Source organism: Capsella rubella, unplaced genomic scaffold (assembly GCF_000375325.1).
Source record: "Capsella rubella cultivar Monte Gargano unplaced genomic scaffold, Caprub1_0 scaffold_5, whole genome shotgun sequence".
NCBI classification, from domain to species: domain Eukaryota; kingdom Viridiplantae; phylum Streptophyta; class Magnoliopsida; order Brassicales; family Brassicaceae; genus Capsella; species Capsella rubella.
The window spans coordinates 8,901,211-8,913,115 of NW_006238919.1; the positions used below are offsets into that span (position 1 = coordinate 8,901,211).

Below are 11,905 nucleotides of genomic sequence, written 5' to 3' on the forward strand. Positions count from 1 at the left end.
TGTCTCGGAAGAACCAAAGAGCCAAAAACACAACGCAATAAACATAAAAAAAGGTTATGGTCGTAGCTTTCTTTCTTTCTTTCAACACCACAATCTCACACACTAGCCTGTGCAGCCTTATTTCATCACTGTCTCTTTCGATAAAAAAACAGATCGACGGCGTAACTCTCCGGTGAACTCTCAGCCATTAGATCTAAGAAACAAGTTTTGTGTATTATTATTTTTAATAATGTAAAGTTTTTGTTTTTGTTTTAAAATTTTTAATTCGTTCGTTATCAGAAAAAGTAGGTACCAAAAAAAAGAGAGATTTTTATTTTTTACGAAAAGCAGATTGATTGACTGGTAGCTGAAGAACAACGGAGGAGAATTATAGAAAATTAGAGAGAGAGAGAAGTAAAAATTGAAAAAAACCTGTAAAGGTTGAAACTTGGTTGACAAAAACTTTCATTTATTTCATTTTTTTTTTATCATTCATTCATTCGTTATAAACTTTTTTTCATTTATTTAAGAAATCAAAACAAAAGTGAGATTTTTGTTTTGGTTTTTTAGAAAAAGATGCCGATAGATTTAGATAACTCCTCTACTGTCTCCGGTGAAGCAAGTGTTTCAGTCTCCTCCACCGGAAACCAAAACCCACTTCCTAATCCCGCCGTTAAACCCACCGGAAAGAAGAAACGTAACCTCCCCGGCATGCCTGGTAATTAAAAACAAAAAACCCAAACTTTATCATTTACAACTCAAAGTTTACAAATTTTGTCTTGTTAAAGTTTTGTTCTTTTTTTGGAGTTTCAGATCCAGAGTCAGAAGTTATAGCGTTGTCACCAAAAACTCTACTAGCTACGAACAGATTCGTTTGCGAAATCTGTAACAAAGGGTTTCAAAGAGACCAGAATCTTCAGCTTCATCGTCGTGGTCACAATCTACCATGGAAGCTTAGACAGAAATCGAGTAAAGAAGTGAGGAAAAAAGTCTACGTTTGCCCTGAGCTCAGCTGTGTTCATCACGACCCTTCACGTGCTTTAGGAGATCTAACTGGGATCAAGAAACACTTTTGTCGGAAACACGGTGAGAAGAAGTGGAAATGTGACAAATGTTCCAAGAAATACGCTGTTCAGTCTGATTGGAAAGCTCACTCCAAGATTTGTGGTACTAAAGAGTATAAATGTGATTGTGGTACTCTGTTTTCTAGGTAAAGTTTCCAACTTTTGTTTTCTTTCTTGATCAAACGTATTGTCAAAAAAACACATAAATTCAATCTAACTTTTGTGTTCTTGCAGGAGGGATAGTTTTATAACGCATAGAGCTTTTTGTGATGCTTTGGCTGAAGAAAGTGCGAGAGGTAGTACTACTCATCATAGTCACAGTAAGAAACAGAGTCCTGAAATTTTGACCCGGAAAAAACCGGTACCGGATCCGAATCCTGCTCCGATGGATACTGAGTCTGCTAAGATCAAATCTTCCTCGGCTTCAACTATTAAGCAATCAGGTAAACACTCTCTTGTAACAGTTCAAGATTGGGTGTTTTGGATCATACTTTTTTTGTCGCTACATTTCTTTGTTTTTAGCTGAAAATGAAGATTGTAAAGTAATCTTTGTTTAATGGTCGGTGAAGTTGGAGTTTAGTTAGGTGTTTTCTCTTGTCCGTAGTGCTGTATTATTTTTATCTGTTACCTGATTAAGAACATAATTCGTTTGGTAAGTTTAGTAGTTGTTGTTCAATGGCTGATTGGTTCTTTATGATAAAGAATTCAAAAATATGATTATTTTGCTTTTTACATAATTTTTTTTTGAATTGGAAAGTATCAAACTTTATGTTAACGACGACTTATGATTTATACAGAATCTCCAAAGACCCCTCCTGATATCGTTCAAGAAGCTCCAAAGCCAACGAGTTTAAATGTTACACGCAATGGTGTTTTCGCAGGCTTATTTGAATCTTCCTCGGCTTCTCCAAGTATATACACAACATCATCTTCTTCGCAGAGTCTATTCGCGCCATCTTCGTCCATCGAACCTATATCTTTGGGTCTCTCAACAAGTCATGGATCATCCTTTCTCGGGTCAACTCTATTCCAAGCTCATCCCGCGATGTCAGCAACCGCATTACTTCAAAAAGCAGCTCAAATGGGAGCAGCTTCTTCAGGTGGTTCATTGCTCCGTGGATTAGGGATAGTTTCATCAACTTCATCTTCTATGGACGCTATAGTCCCTCAAGGACTAGGATTAGGACTGCCTTGCGGCGGCGAAAGCAGCTCGGGTTTAAAAGAGCTGATGATGGGGAACTCATCCGTGTTTGGTCCGAAACAAACGACATTAGACTTCCTCGGATTAGGTAGAGCGGTTGGTAATGGAAATGGTTCAAGTAACGGACTATCCGCTCTAGTTGGAGGAAGCAGCGGCATCGACATGGCGTCGACGTTTGGATCAGGAGAGTTTTCAGGGAAAGACATTAGTAGAAGAAAATCATAAGTAGAGTAAATCAATATATGTTTGAGAGAAATTGGGAGGTCTTACTCAATGGCTTAGTGTGAGTTAAAAACTTCCCTTTGAACGAAAGGGTTCAATATTTAATATATATATTGCAATTAATTCCATCTAATTTCTTATTCTTAAACGCAAATAGTGATGATGATTGACTCTTATCCCTATCTAATAAATGGAATTGTATTTCTTTGGTTACCTAAATTGGAATTGGTAAAGAGAGGTGAGCTTTACTTCTTTTTATAGAAACTCTTTCCAAATCTTGAATAGTTCTTGAAAGGTCCCATTTGCTTTTGTTAGATTTCAATCAAATAATTGAATACTAAAAAAAACCATTGATTTGATTAGATATTCGATAGACAAAAAGAAATAAAAGGAGAGATTCCAGAACATATTTTTTTGCCGTGCCAAATCGTATCCGTAGGTAGGTCCATTATTATTATGATAATACGATATAGTGACGTTTTATTATCACACGACAAGACAACACTAATAGCTGTTTAAATCTCTTAATACACAAACCAAACCTAATAATCAAAACAAGCAATAATTTATATAAGCCCATTTATCTCACTCAGTGTAGGCCTCAAAGTTCCAAACGTAATAGTACCAAGAAGCCCACTGATTATATCAATTGTTAAACCGAAAGCTTTACGTCGAAAAGTGTTAACAAACAAATATAACATGATTAATTACCAGCTTGTACAATAGATACATTTGTTAAGAATATATTCAAGATCTTTATAAGGAACATGTAGTACTCTTCGAATCGATGATCCTTGAATAATGTACTGTAAACTGTAAATACAAAAGCCTAAACTGACAATAAAGAGATTGTAACATCTAGAGTCTTTTATGTAGACATATACATGTAAATGTATAATTAATGTGAAATTGTATACTGAGCGTGAATTACATAATCTTAGAATTTCGTAAAATCTGATTATGTTAAGACCGATATACAAAGTTAAGTTCTAAATATAAATGTAATAGTGAGACATCAAAAATCTAGAAGGAAGATGTTAAATACCCTTTTCCGTACAAAATTGTCATCAATAAAAGGTTAAACCATTAGATCTTGTAACAATCGAGATAACTTGGATATAGTATAGATTAGATTCTCCCTAACAAAATTAATGTATACACTTCAAATATTTGGATCTTCCATGATGAACATATTTAATCTACTATAGTTAAATAGAGTACTATTTTGAGAAATGTATATTTCTAAAAGATGGAGTTTTTACTTCATGATGTTCAAGCAAAATAAATACACCGTTAATTTAGAAGTATGAAAAATTAAACCCTAAACAATTAAGAAGCTTAAAACCTAACCCTAAACCCTAGTGAACTAATAGTCGAGACATTGAAGGTGCAAGTAGGAAGATGAAAATATCAATTGTCCTGCAAATTTTTGAATCAAGAAGGTTATATACTACAAGATAAATCATTAAAACTTGCTAGCTACAATTGGTACAACGTTTTGAAATATATTATATTTTACGTTCTAGTTAATATATACACTTTCAGCTGCTAGCGGATTTTATTTTTGGTTAGAAAAAAGTTAAAAAAGGAAACTTGAAGGTGACTCCAAAGGCGATTAGGTTTTCTTAGTTTCTTGGTCTCGAATGCAGCCGCCGCCGGCCTCTTCTGCGGTGGCTTCGGCGTCGGATGATAGGGCTGTCGTAGTAGAAGGGTCACAGCCGCTTGGTTCAGTCGTCGGAGATATGGTTACCAACTCAACAAGTCCGGTAGAAGAGATTCACGTCCTGTCATCGTCAACTCAGCCGACGGTGGCTCCAAAAATGAATAGATCATGGGTTCATGTTGCTCAGAATCGTGTTTTCACACGGCAGAAGTTCGAGGTTGTCGAAGTTGATGGAAAAGAAAAAGTGGTGGTTCCAAAAGAGGTTTTCATAGATGCAAAGCCACTTTGGGAAGATTTTGTTATTGGTAAATTTTTAAACACGAAGGCGCCTCACGTAGGCAAGATTCACATGATAGTGAACAAGATATGGCGTTTGGGAGACAAATCCACTCTCATCGATGTCTACCCGGTAAATGACAACACCGTCAAGTTTCGTATTCGTAATGAGGGCATGCGACATCGAATTCTGAACCGTGGCATGTGGAATATTATGGATATCCCTATGATTGTGTCTAAATGGTCACCTTTTGAGGAGGATCAACCAGCCATGAAGTCAATCCCACTATGGATCACTCTAAAAAATGTTCCACCAACTATGTTTACGGAGAAAGGACTGGAGTTTTTGTCGAGTGCAGTGGGTAAGCCAATCCGGCTACACCCTAAAACAGAGGCATGTGTTAGTTTCCAGGAAGCTCAGATTCTTGTGGAGGCTGACCTAACAAAAGAACTACCAAAGGAGTATATTCTCACAGGTGAAGAGGAAGGAGAATTAGACACTGTCATCAAATACTCCTACCCTTGGCTTCCCCCGAGGTGTATTTGCTGTAATAAATGGGGACACACAAAAACTTCTTGTTTAGCTGCGCCTAAAGAAGCTCAACCTCAGTCACCAACAAAAACAGAGGCACCCTCTGCTGTGATAGACGATGATGTAGCAGCAGTGTCGATTGTTGCTGAAGTACCGATCGTAGAAATACCGATCGTTGATGACGTAGTTGGCCCGGTAAGTGAAAGAGATGAACTCGACCTCGTGGAAAGTTCACATTTAGAGGAGAAAAGTGCCAATGATCAGAATGAAGCGGAAATGGAGGCGTGGACAACGCCGAAATCTTCTCGGAGTCCTGCAAAAACTACGGAGTCTTTCACTTTTGGCGAAGTCTCCATTTTATCGAATTCTTATTCCGTGTTGGCGGTGGAAGGTGATACTGGAGAGGAAGATCAACAAATGGTAAAGGAGCTGGCCGTTTGTAGTGTTCTTAATGCTCCAGGAGATACAAGTGAACAACTGAATATGGTGGTTAAGGGACGTGGTACAAGGATTGATTTGAGGCCTTCCTTACCACGACAATCAAAGACGGAGCACAAAACAATAATGAGCCGACCTACTCAATCGAATGGGATTCTCCCAAGAGATCAGAGTAAGAAGTCTCGCCCCAAACCTACTTAGATGTCGTGCTTCTTTTGGAATGTCCGCGGTTTAAACAAATCTTCTAAACATTCCGTGATAAAGAAGTGGGTGGGAGAGCATAAGTTTGAGTTTGGTTGTCTACTTGAAACTAGAGTTTGTGAAAGTAAAGCTATGTGGTTGGGAGACCAACTATTTAGAGATTGGTCTATTTTGACGAATTATGAGTTTAATACTCGGGGTCGCATTTGGGTGGTGTGGAGAGATTCAACTCGTCTCACACCTTTCTTTAAAAGCGACCAACTAATAACTTGTTCAGTTCAGTTGGCAGGTCATGATGATGAGTTCTTCTGTTCATTCGTTTATGCTTCCAACTGTCCGATGGAACGCAAAGAACTGTGGAGAGACTTGCGGGATCACTATGATTCTCCTATTATTCGTAACAAAGCATGGATAGTTTTTGGTGATTTTAATGTCACTCTTGACATGGCTGAGCATTCACGGGTTGATGTCACTCCAGAGATAACATCAGCCATGAGAGATTTTCAGGAGGTTGTTCAGGATTGCTTTATATCTGATATGAGTTCTCATGGACCGCTTTTCACTTGGTGTAATAAGAGGGAAGATGATCTTATTCTGAAAAAACTAGACCGGGTTATGGTGAATGATAATTGGTTACAAAGGTTCCCTCAAGCCTATAATGTTTTTGATGCGGGTGGCTGTTCGGATCATTTGCGTTATCGTATTATGCTCTCTAAAGAAGGGGAGAATGTGGTCAAACAGCGAAAGCCGTTTAAATTTGTTAATGCTCTGGTCGAAATGGAGGAATTCAAGCCCCTAGTTGAGAAGTATTGGCAGGGAACGGAGGCTCTTTTCCTATCAACCTCTACTTTATTTCGCTTCTCAAAGAAATGTAAAGGCTTGAAGTCTTTATTGCGGCAGCTGGCAAAGGAGAGGTTAGGGCATTTGGTAAAAAGAACAAAGGAAGCCTTGGATAATCTTTGTAAAAAGCAGGAAGCAAACTTGGCAAATCCTACCGTTGCTTCGATGGCGGCAGAAAATGAGGCATATCACAGATGGGATTTTGTGGCGGGGCTAGAGGAAAAATTCCTAAAACAGACTTCAAAGCTCCACTGGCTTCATGTGGGGGATCAAAACAACAAAATTTTCCATAGAGCTGCGGCTGTTCGGAAAGCCAAGAATACTATTAAGGAACTTAAGTGTCTTGATGGTAGAGTAGTTGAGGAGGCTGAAGATGTTAAAATTGAGGCGGAGAGGCATTTCCGAGAATTCTTGCAATTCATTCCTTCGGATTTTGTAGGCATTACGGTGGATAAGCTCCAGGAGTTGTTACCCTTCCGATGTTCCGAAAGGGATCATCTCATGCTTACTCAAATAGTAACGGGGGAGGAAATTAAGAGGGTATTATTTTCAATGCCGCTTAACAAATCTCCAGGCCCGGATGGTTATACTTCTGAATTTTATAAGGCCTCGTGGGAGATCATTGGAGGTGAGTTCATCATTGCAATTCAATCCTTCTTTGCCAAAGGTTTCTTGCCCAAGGGAACAAACTCTACTATCCTAGCACTTATTCCTAAGAAGCAAGGAGCTAGTGAAATGAAGGACTACCGGCCTATATCTTGTTGTAATGTTCTCTACAAGGTCATCTCCAAGATAATCGCAAACCGGCTAAAGAGATTACTTCCTAAATTTATTTCTGGGAATCAATCAGCTTTTGTTCAAGATCGCCTCTTAATTGAGAATGTTCTTCTTGCAACGGAGATAGTCAAGGATTATCATAAAGACACTATCTCTAGTCGGTGTGCTATAAAGATTGATATTTCTAAAGCTTTCGATTCAATTCAATGGAGTTTTCTCACAAAGGTTTTAACTGCTCTGAATTTCCCTCCTACTTTTATCCATTGGATCACTTTGTGTGTTACAACGGCTTCCTTCTCCGTTCAAGTTAATGGTGATTTAGCGGGTTATTTCAGAAGCTCAAGAGGTTTACGGCAAGGATGCTCTTTATCTCCTTATCTGTTCGTCATGTGTATGGATGTTCTCTCCAAAATGCTTGATACGGCTGCGGGTGCTCGTTGTTTTGGTTACCACCCTCGTTGTCAATCTCTCGGTCTAACTCACCTCAGTTTTGCCGATGATCTTATGGTTCTTTCGGATGGCAAGATGCGTTCTATGGAAGGCATAGTTGAGGTTTTCAACCAGTTTGCAAGCTACTCAGGGTTGAAAATAAGTATGGAAAAATCGACCATATACCTTGCAGGAGTTTCTCCCCCAGTTCGTCTTCAAGTCGCAAATAGATTCACCTTTGAGGTCGGAAAGCTCCCTGTCCGCTATCTTGGTCTCCCTTTGGTTACTAAGCAACTCTCTCATGCTGATTGTGCTCCTCTTCTCGAACAACTGAAGCAGCGTATAGGCTCTTGGACAGTACGTCACTTATCTTTTGCAGGCCGTTTAAACTTGATTAGCTCTGTGCTTCATAGCACGTGTAACTTTTGGCTTTCAGCTTTTAGGCTACCCCGTGCTTGTCTAAAAGAGGTTGACCAGATTTGTTCTCGTTTCCTTTGGTCGGGGCCAGAAATGAGTGTAAGCAAAGCAAAAATCTCATGGGAGTCAGTTTGTAAACCAAAGCAAGAAGGTGGTCTCGGTTTTAGATCTTTAACCGAAGCAAATAATGTGTGTATGCTGAAGCTCATATGGCGTCTTGTCTCCCATAGTAACTCTCTTTGGGTTAAATGGATAGAAACGTATATACTTAAGCATGCTTCTTTCTGGTCTCTTGCTGCTAATTCAGTTTCAGGTTCATGGATTTGGAAGAAATTGCTAAAGTACAGGGACTTAGCAAAGCCTCTTACCAAGATTGATGTGGGTAACGGAATGGGAACTTTTTTTTGGTACGATGACTGGTCCGATTTGGGCAGATTAGTCGACATGGTCGATGCTAGAGCAATTATCGATATGGGTATTGGTTGGGGAAGAAGCTTAGCCTCCGTTTGGACAAATCGCCGTAGAAGAAGACACCGATTAGCCCATCTAAACTCTATCGAAGACATGGTGGTCTCGAAGAGACAAAGTCGATCTCCTCGGGCGGATGTTGTACTGTGGAAGGCAGCAAACGACACTTTTAAATCACAGTTCTCTACAAAGGATACTTGGAATCATATTTGAACTGCTTCAAATCAAGTGGCTTGGTTTAAGGGGGTGTGGTTTGCTCAAGCAACGCCAAAGTTCTCTTTTTGTGTTTGGTTAGCAGCTCATGATCGGCTGTCTACCGGGGACCATATGCTTCATTGGGATCGAGGTTTCTCTGGGCTGTGTGGCTTCTGCAAGAAGTGTGTAGAGACACGAGACCATCTCTTTTTTGCCTGCGATTACACTTCAGAAATCTGGGCCGCCACAGCTAAGGGTCTTCTACTTTCAAACCACACGACGATTTGGCCAGATTTGATTCATCTTGTCTCTTCGCCTCAACATGATCGAATCTCTTCTTTCCTTCTAAGGTATGCTTTCCAAACTGCAATCTATGCAATTTGGCGAGAGCGGAATGGACGATGTCATGGAGGACCATCAACACCAGCTTCTCAGATCACTATTTGGATTGACAAGCAAGTTAGGGATAAATTATCTTCTATTCGACGAGCAGGAGATAGACGATACAACGACGGTTTACAAGCTTGGTTCCGGACCAGAAGCTGATTTTTTTTCTGTTTTTGATTAAATTATTTTTATTCAAAAAATTTTTTTTTATTCGGAAAACGTTGCACTAGTTGTAAAAACGCTTAATTTTTCTTTTGAATATAATTTAACATTAAATTCAAAAAAAAAAAAAATATATACACTTCAAATATTTGGACTTGCCATGAACATATTTAGCCTAACAAAATTAAACAGATAGTTATTTTCGGAATGGATATAAATATAGGATGAAGGTTTTTAATTTTTACGACGGTTCAACCAAAATAAATACCCCGTCATTTTCAAAGCCGACATCTACACAAAAACACGTAATCCTATAACTACTTAAACTTAGAAATGTGAAATTTAAACCCAAAATACAAAATTGAAAGCTTAACCCTAAATCCCGAATCGTAAATACGATACCCTAAATACGACTATCCATTATATATCGTGCAATATTGTGTCATCAATGGAAGGTTTAGCACCAAAAAAAAATCATCAGTAAAATTTGTTACAATCGAGATAATTTATTAGATAGATTAAACCCACAAAGGTAATATACATTACATACCCCAAACATTTGGATCGGCCAATGAACACGTTTAACCTCAAAATTAAATATTTATAATAGGATGTATAAAAGAGATGGAGTTTTTAATCTTGCGACAGTTCAACCAAAATAACGTGATACTCACTTTCAAAGTTGAATCGAGTGATTTAAACTTATAGCAAGATAACTCAAAAAAAAAAAAAAAATTACCCAAAAGAAGATTAGACATGTAGGTTGTGTCATTTGTTAATTATTTCAAATTTCAGATGTTTAATTTCACTAAAACTAACTTAAGACTCATTTTATATTATATAGTTGACCACAACGATATGTTTTCTATATATTGGAAATATAGTTATTATTTTCCATGAACAAAAATGGGAACGCATTTAAAAAAAAAAAAATCTAAAATGGAAATGCATATATTGCTGTAAACCTTTTTTTTTTGTTTTTTGTTACAACAACAGCAAAATAACAAAATAAAATAAAAACAAACCCCCCTCCCAAAAGAAGAAGAAGAAGATAAAACAAACACATGACAAAACAAAGTCTTCAGTCTTGTCCTTTGCTTAAATAATCTACCAACTTTTTAAGGGTTTTGTAACCAAAAGAAGCTAAAAGTTTCTCATAATCTTTAAGGGAAACACACAAAAAAGTGCATTTCATATCACTTGGAGGAAAAGAGCTTCTTGAAGAACGGAAGTATCTTGCTCATCCCCTTTTTCTTCTTCTCCTCTTTAGGTTTCTTCAGCAAGCGGTAGCCATTTTTCATCAAACCAGTCGCCTTCAAATTGTCCATTGCATCGTCGTAAGATTCCTCTTGTGATACTGTTGTTGTATCATTACTAGTCCCAGCTGAGCATAAGTCCTTTAGCAATTTTTCCAATACGACAGTGATCTCTTTGAATTCAAGACGTGCCTCTGGGTCCTTTGCCCAGCAAGATTCCAAGATTGGAACAAACTCATTTGGAATATTGTCAAGACTTGGTCTTTTGCCCTAGAAGAAAAGAAGAAGATCCCACATTTCAAACTTCTCTCTAATTTTTAGAAAATATTTTTGATTTGTAGTATATAATAATTACCTTTTCCACAAAATAGGGAATAGAAATGATCTTTATCTCTCTGAATGGTATTTGATTAGTGAGCAATGACCATAAAATTAGCGCAAAGCTGTAGACATCAACTTTGTGGTCATAGTGCTTCTTCTCTCCTTTTTTGAGTGGCTCAGTGCTACATACCTACGGTGATATACAAAAACATAAAATTATGAATTTGATATATGTTTCAGGTAGAAGATTTAGTCCCGAAAGAGCTATTTCATTACCTCAGGAGCCATCCATCTGTAATTTCCAGCCTCACAAGTCATGCCATCTTTAGTCTTTTCTGTTGCAAGTCCAAAACCAGTCAACTTCACTTGTTCCATGTTACTTGTCACCAACACATTCCCTACACAGACACATGGATATATATATAGACCAATTGGTCAATTCGTTTCATTATACGTTCTCTACAAGACATGATGTGTATAAATGAAGCTTATTTACTTGGGTTTAGATCACGGTGAATGATGCCATTTGAGTGCAAAAACTCCATGGCTCGAGAAATATCCAAAGCAAAGCTCAGTGCCTTCTTTCGATTAGGAGGATTCGGACGAGAGTTCCACATGTACTTCTGAAGGGTGCCGCCTTCAATGAGTTCGGTAACTATCATCAGTTGTGGCTCTATGCTAGCTCCAAAGAACTGTTCATTTACAAAGAACCATGATTAATTGCTCATTATTATAAACTTATATGATTGATATAAAAAACACCAAAATAAATAAATATATTTTTTCTCGTTTTGTACCTTCACAATGTTTTTGTGGTTCAAAGAGGATAGTAACATAACCTCCTTTTGAAACTGTTGTTTGTGTTGTATGCCCAAAGCAGATGTTCGACTTGGCTCCACTATCTTCACTGCCACAGGACATGGGTATCTGCTTCCTCTGAACCTACAAGTCCATTATATGATAATAGTGATTAGCAAAAAAAAAAAAGCCTTCTTTTACCCAAAAAACAAAAAAAGCCTTCATTTTTATGCGGTTTGGTCAAGAATGATTCCCCTAATGGTTTCCATGCAACATCAG

General features: G+C 37.9%; 2 protein-coding genes and 1 pseudogene across 3 annotated transcripts in view; 2 read left to right on the forward strand and 1 right to left on the reverse strand.

Annotated features, from left to right (window-relative positions):
• Positions 1-2,608, forward strand: LOC17886912 (protein indeterminate-domain 2). Of its 2 annotated transcripts, none has more exons than XM_006291033.2 (5): positions 1-172; positions 550-697; positions 793-1,189; positions 1,278-1,486; positions 1,841-2,608. In XM_006291033.2, exons 2-5 carry the CDS (start codon positions 556-558, stop codon positions 2,467-2,469), a joined length of 1,377 nt encoding a protein of 458 aa, XP_006291095.1. In that variant the 5' UTR covers positions 1-172; positions 550-555; the 3' UTR covers positions 2,470-2,608. The 2 variants fall into 2 exon arrangements, with proteins under 2 accessions (XP_006291095.1, XP_023638354.1); XM_023782586.1 differs by having other exon boundaries at positions 37-53.
• Positions 2,609-4,109: 1,501 nt separating this feature from the next.
• LOC111830659 lies at positions 4,110-9,248 on the forward strand (annotated as a pseudogene).
• Positions 9,249-10,343: 1,095 nt separating this feature from the next.
• The window catches only part of LOC17885619 (serine/threonine-protein kinase HT1), a 2,648-nt gene continuing 1,086 nt past the window's right edge, over positions 10,344-11,905 (reverse strand). Inside the window, exons 2-6 of the mRNA XM_006293276.2 lie at positions 11,626-11,758; positions 11,325-11,520; positions 11,105-11,226; positions 10,863-11,018; positions 10,344-10,777 (exon numbers count right to left, since the gene is read on the reverse strand). Of these exons, the coding sequence (XP_006293338.2) occupies positions 10,448-10,777; positions 10,863-11,018; positions 11,105-11,226; positions 11,325-11,520; positions 11,626-11,758 (937 nt within the window). The 3' untranslated portion in view covers positions 10,344-10,447. The remainder of the gene's footprint in view (positions 10,778-10,862; positions 11,019-11,104; positions 11,227-11,324; positions 11,521-11,625; positions 11,759-11,905) is intronic.